The following is a 20,772-nucleotide window of genomic DNA, read 5'->3' as shown; positions in this document are numbered from 1 at the left end:
CTCGACTCACTAAAGCTTGACCTGCACATATACATATATATATATCAGTACTGAGACTACTGAGTACAGATGATTTTTTATTGCGCATGCGCCATAAGCCAGTTTTATAGCGAAATTAATTATTTAACTATTTTAGTGAAATATTCATTGTTTTCGACCGTATAAAATTTTTTATCGATTGAATAAAATTACCGCAATCGATTGGCGTCATCAGATTATCAGAATAATGAACCGTTGTTGAGATATCATTTTTAGAAAAAGGACCCAGCACAAACATGTTTTTAAACAATTACTTAGCAACTAAGGGACGCGGTATTTTTTTAACAGCGGATTTGGAACGCGCAGATTACGCGGAATTTTTTGATACCTGGGTTGCTAATTTTTCATGAATAAATGTGCTGAGGTCACGGAAATAGTATTTTGGGCACTTTCTAACGCCGACGGCTTATACATTGTGCTTCCACTCCTGTATATAGTCTCCATGGCCAGAATAGTAAACAGAACAAAATGAAGACTGCAGAAGGATCTGTAATTGTCAGGAGGACAAGATCTGGAACATCGGCAAAAGTAAAAATTAGTCCATAATTATAACGATTATAACAGTAATAAATAATTGTATTTAAAATTTGATGTATTTATTAATTCTTTAAGTTGTTTTACTTTTCGTTTAAGATTTCATTTATAGATATCTTATTTATATTTATAATTCTACAAAATTTTCTTCTATAAATTATTAAAATCTATGTTTTTATTTCTCTTTGAATTTGTATAGGTATAAATAAACTATACACATATACATATCTACTTTATTTATAGAAAGCTTGTAACTTTCTATATATATATATTAGATTGATAATTAAAAACTAATTAAGATTTTTAGTCTATTTTTTGCATTGATGGTTTTAAATAGGTGATCGACCTTTCATGCTGTGATATTTTGAAGTTATCTCAGTTTCAATTAAATAATTTATTAATTTGCGGTGTTCTTAGGATTTTTATAGATGGCCAGATGAGCCTTTTGAAGAAATGGATAGTACATTAGCTGTTCAACAATATATTCAACAAACTATTAGAACTGATTCATCAAATATTGATTTCATTCTTACAATGCCAGAATCACAAGATGAAGGAGTATGGAAATATGAACATCTCAGACAATTTTGTATGGAATTGAATGGTTTAGCAGTAAGATTGCAAAATGAATGTCATCCAGAAACATGCACACAAATGACAGCTACTGAACAATGGATTTTTTTATGTGCAGCACATAAAACACCAAAAGAATGCCCTGCAATTGATTATACGAGACATACATTAGATGGTGCAGCTTGTTTATTGAACAGTAACAAATATTTCCCAAGCAGGTAAAATAACTTTCTGTATTAAAAATGGTCACTATCATTACAAATTTATAATTATTTATATTGGTGGGGGATCTCTTCATATGAGATTATTTTTACAATTTGAATATGTTAATAATTTAAGTCTTGGGTTTAAAGGTTTTATATATATTTAGTATTAATGCTAAAGTAAGTCTGCTTTAATTTTGAATTTTCTCTGAAACTACATTTTCACAAAATGTTTTGCACTGTAATTCAGTGCAAAATCTGTAGATTTAAAGCAAAATGAAAATGGGTAGAATAAACCTGCAACAAATTTGTGGTGATTGACATAGAATTTAAAAAATAAATAAATTAATATGTTGACAGACTTTGTATACTTAATTGTAAAAGATTAGTTGGTTTAATAGTTAGGTCATTTAAAAAATTTATTACCTGTTTTGGAAAATGAAGGATTTCTTTTTTTTTTTTATATAATTAACATTTTTATGTTGTATATAAATTTAGTTTCACTTAAAAATTAATGAATTGAAAACTATAAATAAGGGTGAAATATGCCATCTGCTTATTTATAAATTTTTATGTAGTTGTACAGATGTTTTTCTATATAATTTTGTTAATACTTCTGGTGAAAGTTTTATTTGGTTTATTAAAAATGTAAATATGTATAATGATTAGGAATATACATAAGAATAGTTGAGAAGAAACTCAGTAGTTAAATTTAAGTATGCAGAGTTTGATATCATAATGCAGATTCTGTATACTACTTTGTAAGAAATCCAATACTCAAAACTACTCTGAATTTTCGCTGGAAAAAATTGATTACAAAATTTTTCAATGAAATGATTAGTATTGATTAAGTAGAATCTCAGCTACTATAAATTTGTTGACGTTAAAAATCTTTACAGTAAGTATGATATAATAGGTAAAATATATATTATATATATATATATATATATATATATACATATATATATTAATAGGTATAATATAATATATAGTAGGTATGATATATACATAGTTCAAAGTGTTAATTGAGAAATGATTTCAAAACAAAATTTAAAATAGTTTTATATGTCATGGGCCAGTGCAAAAGAGCTCTTCTATCTGTAAACTAAATTAATAATCAGTGTTGGCTTCCAATTTCTTTGTAATAAAATAATTATCTTACAAAAGAGAGTTAAGTATAATAAAAATAGTAATGATCACTTTCTTGTGATTTTTCATTATACTTATTTTTGCATGTGTCTTTTTTGATATGAGCTAAATGAATAACATTTTAATTGAGCTTGTAAACTTCAATGTGTTTTTGTTGAGCAAGCTGAGCAGTGACAATTGTGACAAAAAAAACCAGAAACGTGATAATAATATATTTCCAAAAGTATTCATTGCGCTGAATCTAACTTCAGAATTAATACATCACCTAAGATTTTCGAGATATTCTAACCTAAAAGTGCAAAAATCATATTTGTTATATTTGAGGTTACGTAACACTGAATAATTTTATTTTTCAAAAACCAGTAAACCTATCACAAAGCAACCTTTTTCTATTTTAAATCCTATATTTTTGGATTAGAAATCTTTTTTTTATGAAAATATCATTGGTTAGTATTAAGTATTTTAGCAGATTCGTAATAACATTAAATTGGGGTTTGGGGATCTAGGGTTGTAAGGGTTTGGGGTTCAGGAAACCGGAGTTCAAGGATTTAGAGGTCACAGATTGTAACCTATACAGCCATTGGGGGTCACGTCATGGCGATTGGGTTGTTTTAATGTAGTCATATGAAACTGCTGAAATACTTATTACATATTTATTACATTGTCCATTAGATAAAATAATAATTTATATAACCTTGAACATAGAAAATATCATAATTTTCGCATTTTCAGGTTAGGATATTTTAAGAACCATAGGTGATGAATCAATTCTAAAGCCAGATTCGGATTAAGCATTTTAAAAACCTACGGAAATATAATATCACTTGTATTATTTTATAATATTTATATTTAACAGAAAAGATTATAATATGCTAAGTTGGAACGCAAGAAAAAAAAAATAAAATCTATCTAAAAATGTCACGTATCGTATCCCATAACAATTACCCCAAGAGCCACGTCAATATGGTACTTTCGCGAAATTTCTCAGTCTTTCGTAGCACGTTTCTTATTAATATATGTGACGGTAAACGTCGAATTAGCGCTAATAAAATAACCTGATTGCTGCTCGCGGGGGGCAGCACCTACTGGGGAAATTAGGAACGTAACGAAGGAATTCGGCACGCGAGCAGACGGAACGCGCGCGCTTGAAATTGAACCAGTGAAGCTCTAACCACCATCACGCTTGCCCGTAAATGAGGATTCTTCCATCATCGTGCTCGTCCGCTTACTAGACAACTACCGATTCGTAAGCCACCAATATCGGAAATCGAAAGGAAATAGTCCGCGCCAGTGATCTAGAGGGGCGATCGCTGTTGCCAAGGTGCTGTACAGCTGCCGAAGGGAGAGACCCGACCCGGCGGAGAAGCATCACCTTCCACGAGACCGGCAGAGTATGCGTGAGGTTTCGCCATCGAGGGCGAAACCACGTGTGCGCGAACTCGCGATCCGCGGCATTGACAAAAAAAACAGTTCTCACGCAGTGTGACTCTCTATCGTCCGCTTCGTACGCCTGCAATATTAAGGTAAGCTGGCCAGCTTAATTTCGCGGTCGCGATACAATTGCATAAGTGACGACTAATTTCCGGCATCCGAAGCGTGCATGTAATAGCTCTTTCAACAAAGAGCAGCGAGCGTCCCGACACCGCATATTGTTGTCGATGAGCGAGCGCCGATGTCAACATAAACGCGCGGGCCGATCCAGTGTAACATTTGATAGGCAATAAAAGATTCTGTTCGTGTTGTTAACAAGTGCTTTCGACTCGCTTATTCCATATTGCTTCCACTCACATTTTCGTAGATTAGTAGATCTATTGGTTGACTGACACCTGTTTCCCCATGCTCTCCGGATTATGTATTGAGCATAGATGATTACATTCGCCCTTCAATAAAGTTGCGCGAATAAAAATAATTAAACGGTATCTACCCCGTAAAATTATTAAGCCATCGGTGAATTTTACAAATGATATTGTTGTCGAGGACCCGCGGAAAAAGTTTCGTTTAATGTACCGTTTTTTACTACAGGCAAGTACGTGATTTTGGAGCAAAACTAGCAATAAAAGTATTAAAGCTCTCATTCATATTAACTGAAATATCTGCACAAAATTCTGGTCATTTCTTTGCCAAATTATTCAACTAACATTGTAAATCTTCAAACAAATTGTCATCACTCAGACCATTCTTAATATTAGAATGTTTATATGTATCAGGATTTTTTTTATATCCGTACGAATCACCACAGTTGTAATAATTGAAGTATATCATAACTTACCTGACCTCTTTGTTGTCCAGTCAAAATCAAAAAGTGAAAATAAACGCACTGATTGGTTCAGTAAGTAATCTGTGTCAAAATGTTGTATACTAGTAACAATAAGTAGGGTAGGAAAAATAACTGACAAGGAAGGTACACCAAGTGTAAGTAACCGATTTCGATGAAACTTTGAATGTGGTAGTGGACTGACAAATAGTCGACGCATTTTTTTTTTATGTGCTAATACATGGTTTGAAAGGGTGAAAACTGCCCTAAAGTTCACTCCCGAAAATCGTTTTTTCGATATATTTCTTCTAAATAAGATATTCTCTTGGAACCAACTGGATATTCATTGTTGCTGTATAACAGTGTCACGTAGCGTACCAAAGCTCCAGAGGGTTGCAACCCTTACTTTTTATAAGGAGGGAAGTGATTTTTCTCCTACATTTTTGTCTGATAAAATTGTGAATTTAATTCAATTCTCTTCTAACTTTTATTATTTAGAAGGGCATTAAGAATCAAAGTTGACGTGTTTTTTATTTTTTCCTAATTTAAGATTAAACTACCCTTGAATTAATTTTTTTATTTTCATTGAAATTAAGCGCTTTGAGTTAACTGTATAACTGAAATTAATGTAACTAACATTGAATCTGTTCAATATGCTATGCACGACTAACAAAAAGCCAGAAGTGTTCATTCGTGAGGCGAAGAAACCATTTAAGGGGTGGAAACTACTCATCACGTTCACCCCAAGAACCGTTCTTTCAGTTTTATTATTATTATTATTATTATTATTATTTATTTCCTGATTTCGGGTAAAGACCCACTACAGATAGTTGAGAGAGTAGCTCAACATTTGTAAAAGGTAATGTATAACATCGTGATTTAGAGCAATTCGCTGGTAGTGTACAGATAAAAGGAAATATATAATGTACAAGATTTTACAAAGTACAGAACGATTAAAATAAAACGCGTCGTATTATAGTAGATAAGATAATGTCTAAATTAGGATTAGAAACGGTTGCGTTAAACATGAGAAAAATTTAGTCCTTTAAGTCAGATATACTGAAATCTCTTATTCTTAAAATACTAGACAAAAAGTTGTAAAACGATGAGACAGATTTAGAATCAGCAACATTCAATATTTCAATTAAACTCGAATCTTTAAAATATTTGTCGCGTAGGCTGTAATACATTGGACACTAAACTAAAGTTACCAGATAGTCTGGCCGCGGCCAGCATCCTCTTGTACACCAGGGGTAGAGCAAGCGTGAGGTATCGTTCGCAGTAAGGCGACTGTAGGTTATTTAAGTTTTTGTAGTTGGGACTAAACGAGGAATGCGCGGCTCGATTGACGTCGCTATTGAAGCAAAGCCCCTTAGTCTGCCGTCAATGGTCGGAAGAGCAAGAAGAATTGAATTAACATCCTCACTGTCCAGTAAATAGCCATGTCCGGATCTATTCAATGCCGACAGGAGTTGCGAGAACCAATTAAGTTTTGAGCTATTCGATACGGAATTATCGTTCCTTTTCAGCTTATCGTACATGCGTCTGGGGTACCTGGCAGGTTCATAGGAAAGAATTTTTACCCAGTATTGTAGCGCTCTCATTAATACCTTTACTTCAAGAGAAAAAGATCCAGTTTCAATACGTGCCATATAACCAGGCGTGAAACGAGGTAGGTTTAAAAGGCGTTTTAAAAACAAAGTGTGAATTTGCTCAAGTTTCTCCGTATGACTAAGAGCCTAAATTTCCGAGGCGTAGAGTGCAGTTGATGACACCATTGAATCGAAGAGAACCGTAGCTGTTGCGAGAGAAGAATTGTTACCAAAGCATAGAATCTTCCAGACGGCCCCAAGGGCTGATTTTTCTTTGCTGAGGGCGTTATTCAAGGTCGGCTTAAACGAACCAGTTGACGAGAACACGATTCCTAGATAAGTGTACGATTTGACTAGTTTTAGAGGTACGTTCTCGAACTTGATGGATTTTTCTTTTTTGATTCGTCCGCCGTTACTGCATTTCAGTACTACAGTTTTATCAATGTTGACCTTTAAACCTTTGAGTCTGCAGTATTTAGCTAAAACATCAAGCTTCCCTTGGAGATCAACTATATTATCAGCTAGTATGGTGAGATCGTCGGCGAATAGTAAAATGTCAATCTCCTCTTCAATCCTTGTGTATCCTTCCTTTATGAAGAAATCAATTATGTCGAAGAGAAAAATAATAAACAGAAGAGGACTTACAAGGAAGGTACCCGAGGTGTACCTCACCGATTTTCTTGAAATTGTGATATGTTGTAGAACATCAAAAAATATTCGACGCGTATTTTTTTATACGTGCCCATAAGCCTATTTAAGGGGTGAAACCCACCCTTGAAGTTCACCCCTAAAAACAAATTTTTTTTAATTTCTCGAATACAATTCGTAATTTTTTACTGAAACAAAGTGGGTAACACTTGTTATTGAAAAGCACATATTTATGCATTGTTTTTAGTCATCAGACTCGTAACCCCCGTTTTTTATTAATGAAAAACTATATTTGATGACCATTTTTTTCACTATACACATTCCAAAATCTGTTAAATCTTGACAAAATTAATTTTTTTATGCACAATAATCAAAAATAAAGTTGACCTGTTCTGGCATTTTCAAAAAAAAAATCCCTTGAGGGGGTGAGCTACCCCTAACATTTATACTATTATATTTCATTATTCCATTACGATATCATGGTGTAAATCTCTTGGATACTATTAAAATTGTTAAGTAGTTGATGTAGTTTGAAATTTTCTGAAATCAGCCCTTACAAATGAATTCATCCCTAAAACTCAATCTCAAGTATTATTTTTTCATTACTTGAAAATACCCTAGGACTATTCAGTGGCGTAAAACGTGTAATAATATTAGTTCACATCCTTGGTATTGAATTAGAATTCTTCACCCCACTAATGTATCAACCCCTATTTTTCAATAAAAAAATGACACCCTTTTCCATATGAAAATACTAGTTTCTTGAGTTTGACGAAAAAAATTTTGGCAGTATGCACAATATTCAAATACGAAATCGACTGTTCTCACCTTAATAAAAATAACCTATAATAAGGGGTGTACCAGCCCCACAGGAGATATTGTCGTATCTCTATGATTTTATTCTTTTTCTATGGGACTTTCAAAAGTAATAAAAAGTTAATGATTCAAAGTACAAAAAAATTTTAAATTTAATATTTCAATAGTTTCGAGTTTTAATGTTACTTTTTATAATCCTGGCAATAATGATAATCATTAAAAAAATGTTTCAAGCATAATGATTTCTTACACCAAGAGCATCTTACAATTGCTGAGTTAGAGCAACCAGGAACTTCACAACGCTCATTACAATCATTACCAAAACTAAAATCTACGGGGTTATCAAATTTATCTGGCTTTGATTCAACGTAGCCACTTTTATACCATGAATATTTGAATAGGTTATTGTATCGAGGAGATGACAATTGATTATGTACCAAGGATTGGAGTTTTATAATGTTATTTCTTTTATGAAGTTCTATATCCTCATTCATTAATGTTACACTGTCCTCGAAGCGACGGACGTAATTTTTCCACACTCGGAAGCCGAAAGCATCTAGTGGCTGAATTTTGCCTGTTGTTCCTTTTGGAATTATTTTTACATCAACAATTTTGTTTGGAGGTGCTGCTTCCTTTACAGCATCAGGGCAATGCCCACTCCACGAATCAATTAATAAGACACTTGAATGCCCAACATTGGGAAAATACACATCCTTCAGCCATGTTTTGAAATGTTCTGTAACCATTGAAAAAACTCATTTTTATTCACATGACATAAGTTAAAAACTGTAATCATCAATAATAAATATCATACCTGAAGTCAGTTTGCCAGAAGCGGAAGGCATCGCGTAAATATTTGATGGCTTGAATAATTTGGATTCTACTACCGGTCCAAAGGTTCCTTTACTTTCTTTTAAAACAATGAATAATGGGGAAATCAGTCTCCCATCACCTGAAATGAGTGGTTGAATTGTGTAACTGTGAGTCGTCGAACTTACAGATTCTACAAAACATTCAATTTGCTTTTCGCCTTCAATAGCTAGTGTTCTTCCCGAGTGCATTTCAATTTGAAATCCACTCTGATCTGAATTGTAAATTGATTCTAAACCTTTGCTTTTAATTATTTTTTTCACATCTGAAACAAAATCATCAGCTGTTTTTTGTAAATATTCTCTCCCTTCAACAGTCTTTTTTGTTACGAATTTATTTATCTTTCTGCTGACTATTCTGTGAGCCTTTTTAAAATTTTGTAGCCAATGACGTGACGCTTTAAACCTTATATCTTCATGTCCAACGATTTTCTGAGCTTGTAATGCCCATTTTTGTAAATCTCTATCGTGAATTATATAACCGGCATCGGAAGCCGACTGAAAATTATCTAATACAAATTTATTGATTCTTCCAATTTTTTCTTTATAAGTGCCTCCTTTATTCAAAGTATGCGCCCATCGTTTCAACTGTGTAATTGATTGGACTTTTCGAAATCTATGCTGCACGGTTTGCAGAGCGAGATTTTTCGTAACTCCGCTTCTCCAATAGTCCACAGCTTTTCGTTTGTAATCCCAAGATAGATCTTCTGTATCCGCTTTACATACTAGTGAGTGTTCATCAACATCCGCTGACCAGATTTTATCAATATCTTCAACAATATGCATTTCAGTATCCTTAAATGGTTCTTGAAAAGCTAATGTAGATTCCACAATGAATTCTGGATCCTCAAAGTTATTTATACAATCAAGTAATAGTTTTTCTATATTATCCTTCAAAGCAATTTCATCTTTAGTAATGGGACTTTCTTGTATATTCATAGCTTGAAAAGATAATAATAATAATTGTATAACATTTATAGGATTAATAGTCATTTTTCCAATACATAGAAATAATAATTATTATTTGTTTTTTATATGATGAAATCCGAAGCGCATTAATTTGAATATTTTTTTACAAAGTCAGGCAATAATTTTTAATATCATTTAAATCAACATTACACTGACAATTACGTATCAATTTCATTTCTAATTTCTTCGAACGATAATTGAATATTGAAAATTCCAAAATTTCTTGTCCATCTTTGATCCCTCACCAATTCTGGAAAAAGACCACATAAAAATATGAAGTATTGCATTTTATAACTCTTTATAAGCTATATCTAAATCACTAATTAAAAAATTATTTTCGTCAAATACGATGTGAGTATGAAAATTTTTGAGCTTTTCTCTTCGGAAAAATATTTAATTCAAAAATGTAGAGTAAAAAAAATGATGAAAATAATTTTTTATGGTTTCTTTAGATAGGGCTTGTAAAGAGCTGTAAAATAGAGTACTATCAATTTCTGTGCGTTTTTTGAAAAATGGCGAGGGCATGTATACAATATCTATCAATTACCGCGTTAAGAAATTTTACGCAAAAGGAAATTTTACTTACAATCAGGAAATAAGTATTGACCAAAAATTATATGGTAGAATTAATATGTACGAATTCCAAAATACTATGTTATACTTTGATGAAATTTGAAGTTTGAAATTTGGTTGCACATTTATTGGATTCCAATGTAATTTCTTGTAAATTCAACAAACACTGCACTCACAATTAATATACTGATTCAAACGAGCTCGATGAAGCTCTGACTAAAGACTGATGATGAGAAGTAATATCAAATATTCGTGTGTTGTTTTGGCGAGGTGATTGTGAGTTCAAGAGTGTGATCGCATCGTCGAAAAAGGTCTTATCTATCCAAAACATAGCAAGACGATAATTTAACCGTTGAGGTTTTTCCCACCGTCCGATCTCGACAACAACAACAAGAAAATGATAAATTTAATCTTATCTTGTTATTTTAAGCTGTTCACTTCTCTTAATTTGTTTTCCAAGCGTTTATACGTTTATTCTTCGTATGCATTTATTCGATAATTAGTTAGTTCTTCTTGCTTTGAATCATTAATTTTTTATTACTTTTGAAAGTCCCATAGAAAAAGAATAAAATCATAGAGATACGACAATATCTCCTGTGGGGCTGGTACACCCCTTATTATAGGTTATTTTTATTAAGGTGAGAACAGTCGATTTCGTATTTGAATATTGTGCATACTGCCAAAATTTTTTTCGTCAAACTCAAGAAACTAGTATTTTCATATGGAAAAGGGTGTCATTTTTTTATTGAAAAATAGGGGTTGATACATTAGTGGGGTGAAGAATTCTAATTCAATACCAAGGATGTGAACTAATATTATTACATGTTTTATGCCACTGAATAGTCCTAGGGTATTTTCAAGTAATGAAAAAATAATACTTGAGATTGAGTTTTAGGGATGAATTCATTTGTAAGGGCTGATTTCAGAAAATTTCAAACTACATCAACTACTTAACAATTTTAATAGTATCCAAGAGATTTACACCATGATATCGTAATGGAATAATGAAATATAATAGTATAAATGTTAGGGGTAGCTCACCCCCTCAAGGGATTTTTTTTTGAAAATGCCGGAACAGGTCAACTTTATTTTTGATTATTGTGCATAAAACAATTAATTTTGTCAAGATTTAACAGATTTTGGAATGTGTATAGTGAAAAAAATGGTCATCAAATATAGTTTTTCATTAATAAAAAACGGGGGTTACAAGTCTGATGACTAAAAACAATGCATAAATATGTGCTTTTCAATAACAAGTGTTACCCACTTTGTTTCAGTAAAAAATTACGAATTGTATTCGAGAAATTAAAAAAAATTTGTTTTTAGGGGTGAACTTCAAGGGTGGGTTTCACCCCTAAAATGGGCTTATGGGCACGTATAAAAAAATACGCGTCGAATATTTTTTGATGTTCTACAACATATCACAATTTCAAGAAAATCGGTGAGGTACACCTCGGGTACCTTCCTTGTTAGTGATACAATTTTCACCATCATTCCAGACGCATACACCATCGCCGACTCTAAAGTCGCAAGCTCCACTGCGACTGAGACATTGATTTTTGTGTGCCTTATGTGCAATAACATTATTAAAACTTTCATTACCTTGACTAGAAGCTGCTACTGAAAATTTTCCAGCATTTGCAGCATATTTATTGTAAAATTGCACGAGCTTTTCATGTAAAGTTTCATCTGTAAGCTTAATCGTATGGTTCTCTTTATTTTTACACCATAAGCCACAGTTTTCATGACGATCATACAAATGGTCTGGCATCCGGCGAAGTTCTCTTGCTAATCTATCACTATTGCCTTTATTTTGAGCAACAGCATAAGCAAAGCATTTTTTTATGTGAGGAATGATACCCTTTCTATTCAATTGTTTATAATCTTCGCTCATCTCATGCAATTCGCTAGCAAAACTTTTGACTAAATGATTTTTATCAGCTAACTTGTGAAAAGAAACAGAAAGATTATCTTTCCTAACAGCTGCAATTATGGAGCTATCTTCGTCCCCAATAATCACACGTACTTGTACTTTAGCATCTTTCAAAATATTACTGTGGTTAATTAATTGTACACCTGCATCCGCTTCCATCCCTTTCGCACTACCACGATAATTAAGACGGCAATCGTGATCACTTTTGTCGTGACCCAGTTCACACATCCGACATTTTCGATTTCTTGTTGCATAATCTAATATCTTGCCCGTCAAAAATCCAATGATTGCACTGTAGCCGTTTAGGCTGTCGTAGCTTCGTCCGTTGCCGTGTTTAGTCCAACCTGTATCGTATGAGACTATGATATTGATAATTTCACCTAGAGCTGAATCAAATGTTGAGTTTGTACTTTCATTAGTTTTATTGGATTGAAGGACTTGTAGGTGAGGATATATCTCTCGAGCTACATGGTCTGGTCTGAAAAACAGAAAATTATAATCACACGTAGGTCATTCAAGATAAAAAGGTTGTCTTCATGATTTTAGTTCTTTATTTTTTATTGATTTTTATTGAGTGATACATGCATTGTACATGAAGGTCCAGACGGAGGCCATCCCACTTGCCACATGGGCGAGTAGCAGCAGCTCCTTGCCTCGCATGGTGGCCTGGTTCGTTCTTCACCCTGTTGGACGTGTGTGGGTTGGGAACAAGGAGAGGACGGCTGGCGTTCTCTTTTTCCACACCCGCCAGCTGGGCCCGCAGAGCGTGTAGTTCTTGGAGCTTCTTAGCCTGCTCTGCTATGATACGCTCTCTTTCCTGCTCTGCATCCAGTCTTCTCTTCCTCTCCGTGAGCCAGGCCGAGCGTGTCTCCTCGAGGTAGACAGCTAGGTCAATGGCCTCCTGTACTTTGGGGAGCCATTCTTTCGCTAGCTCCGCTGCTTGAGGACATGGATGACCGGTGAAGTCGAGGACAGCCTTGTAGGCCTCTTGCTCCAGCTTGGTGGCTTCAATGCGGGCTTTCCTGGCTATCTTAGCTCGAGCCAGGATCTCGCCCCACTCGTCGGACGAATCTTTGGCCACTGTTGGTCCTGGTAGTGGACTCGGGGCTACCTCGTCTTCAAAGACTGCCCCGATAACTGTTGGAGAGGTCTGAGTATGCGTTGACACAGGTGAGTCCTTTGGGCCAGGCAACGGGATCGGTGTCTGCTTGCCCTCAGATGTGGCTTCAATGATCCCTGGAAGGACTTTATCGTGTGTGAACGCTGTTCGGTGAGCTGATCCGTCCGGCACCATGACCGAAGCGATTGCCTCGGGGATGTGCGATGACGCCTCCGATGGCGCGCCAATAGCCGGTAGGCTGGGGGTACCTGGTAGCCATGCCAGATCGGCCGTGGCTGGGGTAACCAAGCGCACCAGGATAGGTGAAGCTCCTGCTGCCAGTAATTCATGCGTCAGTCGCGCAATCCCTTCGATCAGCTCCTGGGACACCCACAGTTGTCGGTCCGCCGACATTATCTGTAATTAAGTCAGATACAATCAGTCAAGATTTCAGGCGCTAATAGGAAGGAGGGGAGATGGGTCAAAAAGTCTATTCCCGTCAGTGGGTCCTAGGGCGCAGACGTCGAGGGGATGCGGCCACTGGGGTTAACGGAGGTTTCTTCGATCCTCGAGGGCGTCCTCTCCTCTTAGGCACTACGGTCGGCGTAAGTTCCGTTTTGGTGATTTCCTCTCGACCTACTTCTGCCGCATCATCCCACGTAACCGCTACCGACCGGCCTAACTGAGGTTGAGCTTGGTCGGGTTCGTCGTTGAACTCGTCACCTTCACTCCCCTCGTTGTCGGGGAGCTGCGCTTGGTCGAAGCAGGGCTTCAGACCTTCCAAGGCAACCTTACCGAAGTCTATACCATTCTCATCCCTGAGCTGGTAGGAACTTGGACCGTTCTGATGTGCTATTACAAAGGGGCTGCAGTATTTCGGATCTAACTTGGCTACGATGGTCTTGGCTGACGACGACAGTAAGTGATTCTTCGCCCACACTTTGTCGCCTACGTTGAAAGTCACATCGCGGTGTTTCCTATTATAATAGATCTCCTGGCGATCTTGAACGGCTCTCGAGTTCTTTGACGCCTTTGCTCTGTATTCCTCGAGCCTTTCCATGCGTGAGCGCCAGTCTTCTAGGGCTTCTCCTTGAAACTCGTCCTCCGCTTTCCTTTCCTCGTCCTCCGCTTTCCTTTCCTCGTCCCTTTTTGTGGAGTTAGGCAACTCAGGGTTCCTTCCATATTCAGAAATGCGGGGTTAGAGCGAGTAGCTTCCTGCACAGCAGTGTTATATGCGAAGGCGAACTCTGCCACGTGCTTATCCCAAGTATTGTGACGCTCTTTGATGAATGCCGAAATCATGGTCTTAATAGTCCTATTAGCTCTTTCCGTGGGATTGGACTTCGGGAAATAGAGTGTGCATGTCGCATGAATCACACCCTTAGACTCAAGGAAGCTATCCACAAGCTTGTTCTTGAACGGTGTCCCATTATCCGACAGGAATTTATCAGGGACACCATACCGGAGAAATATGCGCTCGTTGAGCTCCCTTTTAATTGGCCTTCGCATTGGCCTTCCTAATCGGAATACACCCGATCCATGTTTTCTGTACCATGGGTCCTTGATGTTTTCATCAACTTTTAACGAAGCAGCGGCGGCTATCGCGTCCGTATCACAATCAGTATTTTTATCAAATGAAAATAACAAAAGGTAAATCATTCACTACTTGCAGACGGAATTAATGAAATCGAACTATAGGGTAAAGCATGCAAAGGAATACGCGGACGCGATGATTATACACACTACAATTCACGAGGCGGAAGAGTACGATTCGGTTATCGTAGTTGGCCAAGATATAGATCTTCTTGTGTTACTAACATATCTTACACCCGAAAATAATGCATGCTTTTACAGGCTGTGATACGACCTCAACTTTTTATGGAAAAGGAAAAGCTAGTTTTATTGATCTTGTTCAAAAAGATTCGATGTTACAATATTTATGTAGAGAATTCGGTATAAGAGATCAACTATTATCTCAACAGATAGTCGCATTATTAGATTTTAAATTAATTGCTTATTTGTATGGCGTAAGAGAAACATTCGAAGAAAGAACCCTTCCAAAAATCCGCTACGAAATGTTTAAACAAAAAAAAAACAAATTCCGGCTTTCAAATGAGTATAATGCCTCCTTCAGAAGATGCTGCTATTCATTACTGTTTGCGCGTTTACTATCAATTAAAATTGTGGGACAATGTAGAATTAAAAGCTGAAGAATGGGGTTGGAGTAAAACCGAATATGGTTTGATGCCGATCACAACCACAAAACCATTGCTACTGGAATGCGTAACTGCAGTAATATCATCATGTTCATGGAAAAAATTGTTCTAATTGCGAAAAAATTGATTTTGTAGAAAATTATGAAGAAGACGAAATTGAAATCTTAGAAAACCAAATAAATTCAGCTTATACAAATATTTTCTCTTCGGAAAAACTGTTACATAACGATGGACTTGAATTAAACCAAGAATTTGACGAATCAGACCCAAATAATATGAATCTGAATGATGATTCCGAATCTAGTAATAGCGACACAGATATGGAAAATAATGTTTCTTCTCGCAAAAGAAAAAAATTATAATAATTGATGCACCTATATTTATCTATTTTTATGTATCTCATTACGAAAATTTAATTATAATTATTTCATCGAATATATATTAAGACATATGATTTATAAAAAAACATTTTATTGTAATTGTTATTCTTGTATAATAAAAAAAATGTATTATATGCAAAATAATCATGAAAAGAATTATTTATACCTTTAAAAGTGAAACTTCCCCATTAAATAGAATATACTATAAAAATATTATTATAGATTCAAGTAGCATACGAAAATATCTTTGAGATAGACGAGATTTTTTTTTACTATAAATTTAAGTGGAAATTTTGATTTTTTTCGTCTTATAAACTAATTTTTCTTTTATAAATTACATAACATGGGTGTAAGATTGTATGGGATTCATATTAACCCATTTCTTCCCAAGGCGCCATTTTATAGTCGATTTGTTTTTGACCGAGGAAAACCTCAAAATAATCGAAAATGTATACTAGAAGTCACTTTTCTATTGTAAAATTTCCCGCTCTTTACGAATCTGCAGTCAGAATTAGGATATTTTTCACGGAAAATTACAAAATGGCGTCTTAAATGTTGATGAAAATTTAGTATTACATTAGAATTTTTCTTTCAGAAATTAGTTGCTGAAATTTATAGAATCAGGATGAAAATCCTGAGCGGCCAGCAACATGTTGACAAGCGGGGAAATCTAAAATTTTCTAAATAAAAGCCGATTTAGAGAATGAATATATACTACCTATACTTTCGATGTCGCTGAATACAATGCTAGTGTCAATTTCAATTTTACAAAATGGCGGATCCAATATGGCGTCGGTAATACCAAAATCAGTTTGTGTTGATAAAATCGCAAATCTAAGTGCTACATTTTGTCTTGAATTTTTAGCACTTTTTCTAGTATTTTCCAAAATAATTGATGCAATAGTGGAAGAAATTATTCATCAAGCGTACCTGTTTTTTCAAGATGGTCAGAGTCAAAACAATTTGCACATAGATACTCTTGACATTGTTCGCAATAAATATTCGTACGTTTCTTGCAGTCATTGCTAGCTTTGCATATTCTTTGTGAAGATTTTGTGGATTTATTGTGAATATGATGATACTCTCTGAAACAAGTATCACAGAAATGAGTTTTACAGTTATAGCAATAAAATATTGTTCTTATGGTACACTTTATACACATTCGTCTACGATCAGGTATTGTGAGTTTCAAATGCTTTGATAACTTTTCAATCGGTTGCTCTAAATAAGACTTTGCAACACTTTTTGCAAAATCTTTACTAGACATTCTCTTTTTGTTCACCATATTGTACAAAATCAAAGCATTTGTCAGTGAAGACTCGATCAATCTACATAAAATAACCCATGTCCATTTCTTTGAACCAATATTCGTTTTTAGATCACTGCAGTATTGATCATGAAGATCAACTCCTCCCATAAATTTGTTGTATGGCTTGAATGTTCCAGGAAATTTAATTGGTACTTTACGTTTAGCTGTTTTATCGAATCGTTCCATTGGAATAGTAGGTGTAACGCCAACGGCTGTATATAATATGGACACTGGTTTCGAGTCCATTACCGTAATGTAATTTATACCACTGGTTTTATCATGACTTACAACATAAGATCCTCTAACAGCTTTCTTTTTATCTAGTTTATGTTTATCTATCAATGTCTTCTGTTCAGGATTTTTGATCAATGTTTTCGAGTTTTTACTTGATTTATCCAACACTTTTGGAAATATCTCCTTTGTAAAAACACGATCATCTCTAACCGTACCTGTTGCACGCAGGTTTTGTTTTTTCAAGTGTACCAGTAAATCAGGGGATGTGAAAAATCTATCAAAATATAGATGATATTTAGCTACATCATTCTTATCGACCGATGTTAGAAAAACATGAAGCATATTTATCACTGCCCGAGATCCTAAACTGCATTTAGAGAACTTCGTGTCACTTTGACAATTATTTTTTCCACAATAGATATCTATTTCTAAAACAAATCCATTAGAAGTACAAAGGGCCCATAATTTTATTCCAAAACGTATTGGTTTGTCTTTGATGAATTGTTTTAGAAGCGTGCGACCGAAAAATTTAATCATCATTTCATCTATTGATAAAGAAGAGCAAAAAAATCCAAACTGTTTTACATTTTCTCTGAAAATGTTTAAAATTACACGAACTTTCCAAACTTTGTCATTATCAGTCTTATCCGAATTTTTCGAAGTTTTCAAATTAGACTTAATTTTTTCAAACAAATTTCTATTCATCGTTACTAAAATAACATCGGAATGCCACATTTCATCAGTCGACCAGTAATCTCTATAGCTTTTACGAATATTGGAAGTGGAAAAAATGATAATACCTAAAAATTTGTTGAAATGATCTGGATCTAATTCAAATCCATTTTCAGTTATCGCTTCAATAATGTAATCTCTCATTCTATCACAAAAAAACATTTCAAATAATTCTCGAGGTTCCTTTCCTAGTACATTTTGTTTTATTGCTTCAAAATTATATATTTCTGATTCAAGTTGAACATCGTATGGTCTTTCTTGATCTATCTATTCGTATTTATGTGAGGCTTCTAACTTTTTCTCGTTTGCGGAAAAATTTTGATACACTTCTTCATAAGATAAGGCTACTGCATCAGTGAATCTAGAAGTTCCATCAGCTTCTCCGTCATTATCGAGACCTTCTACGTCACTATTATCATCATCGGGTATCCACATAACTTCATGATCATTTTCATCTTATTCACTATGATCATTGTTTTCTACAACACTGCTATCAACACTGGCATTCCTCATCGACTTACGTTTCGGCATGATTTTGCTAGTTTTATGAAACTTCTTTTAGAGTCCGAATCTGATAAATATTTATCTTGAAAAAATACTCGGTGAATAGTAAAGCTCGCCAATTATCCTGAAAAGGACTATTGGAGAGACAGCCGAAGAAAAAGAGTGAATATGCTCCAACTATCTTAAAAAAGACCGTTAGAGAAATACGCACTTTTCAATCCTCCACAAGATGGAAAATCTCGCCAATTATCCTGAAAAGGACTATTGGAGAGACAGCCGAAGAAAAAGAGTGAATATGCTCCAACTATCTTGAAAAAGACCGTTAGAGAAATACGCACTTTTCAATCCTCCACAAGATGGAAAATCTCGCCAATTATCCTGAAAAGGACTATTGGAGAGACAGCCGAAGAAAAAGAGTGAATATGCTCCAACTATCTTGAAAAGACCGTTAGAGAAATACGCACTTTTCAATCCTCCACAAGATGGGAAAGTTCGCCAATTATCCTGAAAAGGACTATTGGAGAGACAGCCGAAGAAAAGAGTGAATATGCTCCAACTATCTTGAAAAAGACCGTTATAAAATACACACTTTACAATACTCGAGAAGACAAAGGATTTATCCAACTGTAGGGACAAAGAATCCAGAAAAAAATATAGTAATTAGATTCGCAATTTTATTAACATTACCTGATTTTGGTACTACCGACGCCATATTAGATCCGCTATTTTGTAAAATTGAAAACGGACATTAGCATTGTATTCAGCGATATTCAAAACATAGGAATTGAGTACCCACTCACTGGTGCTCATCATTTTGGTATTAACGACGCCATATTGGATCCGCCATTTTGTAAAAGTGAAATTGATACTAGCATTGTATTCAGCGACATCGAAAGTATAGGTAGTATATATTCATTCTCTAAATCGGCTTTTATTTAGAAAATTTTAGATTTCCCCGCTTGTCAACATGTTGCTGGCCGCCATCTTGGAAAAATGTTCCAGGAAAATTCGTAATGCCTAGGTTTATCAAAGAACTAACATTTTCAATGTAAATCTACATTTTCATCCTGATTCTATAAATTTCAGCAGCTAATTTCTGAAAGAAAAATTCTAATGTAATACTAAATTTTCATCAACATTTAAGACGCCATTTTGTAATTTTCCGTGAAAAATATCCTAATTCTGACTGCAGATTCGTAAAGAGCGGGAAATTTTACAATAGAAAAGTGACTTCTAGTATACATTTTCGATTATTTTGAGGTTTTCCTCGGTCAAAAACAAATCGACTATAAAATGGCGCCTTGGGAAGAAATGGGTTAAAAAACGAAATTTCAATAAATATTAATTTTGATATTTTATTGTGCAAATTGGGCAGGATAGACGATATTTAATGAAATTCTGATAAAAAAATCAGAATGTAGAGAAAAAAATACTTAAAAAAAAAAAATTCTACCATATTTAGAAGTGGTGTAAGCTAATTATGCAACTAAGGTAGCTCGAAAGCCTCGAAGCCGTGAGGAGAGGATCATTCCCCTGACCCCCACCACCGCCGCGGGGGACGCGCGCGGCCGTGTGGCGCGCTCCAATTGTTACAATTAACTTTGCTTATAGAAATGAAAATTTTGCATAGCTTAAAAAAATTCAGCGTATAGGTAAATTCTTCTCAAATCGAAATCAGCAATTAAATTTGAAAAAAGTTATAAACAAGATGAGTTATGGATTAAAAACCAAAATAATATCTCGGCTCCTAATTATCGTAGAAAGATACTTTTTTTTTAAATGAAAGGTCTTTCAACTACCAATCGAATGAGTTTTATTAGATTCCAATATGTTTATTGCTTACATTTGGTCCTCTTTTCGAAATCTGGTCAGGACAGCCGCGGTAAACCGTCAAAGTTGACACTTTTTTGCGCTCTAACTCGTACACAATTAACTTTCGAAATATCGGACCGGCTTCCTATTATAAATTTTTTAAAGATGTATCGGCTCTGAAAGTTTAGACCAAATTCATTGAAAATTAAAGAAGATATAAGCGATTGTTTTCTTTTGCAATCTTGGAAACAGCCCAAGATATTGTTTGTTAATAAAAAAAATTTAATTTTTAAACATGCTTATCCTCATGTAGAATTATCTAAGGAATCGAATT

At 34.7% G+C, this 20,772-nt stretch overlaps 1 protein-coding gene across 1 annotated transcript in view; it reads left to right on the top strand.

Moving 5' to 3' along the window:
* Positions 1-442: 442 nt before the first annotated feature.
* LOC131675200 (MOB kinase activator-like 4) overlaps positions 443-20,772 on the top strand; it is a 55,013-nt gene continuing 34,683 nt past the window's right edge. Inside the window, exons 1-2 of the mRNA XM_058954099.1 lie at positions 443-567; positions 991-1,364. Coding sequence (XP_058810082.1) covers positions 508-567; positions 991-1,364 — 434 coding nt within the window. The 5' untranslated portion in view covers positions 443-507. The remainder of the gene's footprint in view (positions 568-990; positions 1,365-20,772) is intronic.

Source organism: Phymastichus coffea, unplaced genomic scaffold, assembly GCF_024137745.1.
Source record: "Phymastichus coffea isolate CEN01 unplaced genomic scaffold, Cenicafe_Pcof_1.1 PCOF00017, whole genome shotgun sequence".
Classification (NCBI taxonomy): Eukaryota; Metazoa; Arthropoda; class Insecta; order Hymenoptera; family Eulophidae; genus Phymastichus; species Phymastichus coffea.
This window is presented reverse-complemented; position numbering and strand designations above follow the sequence as displayed.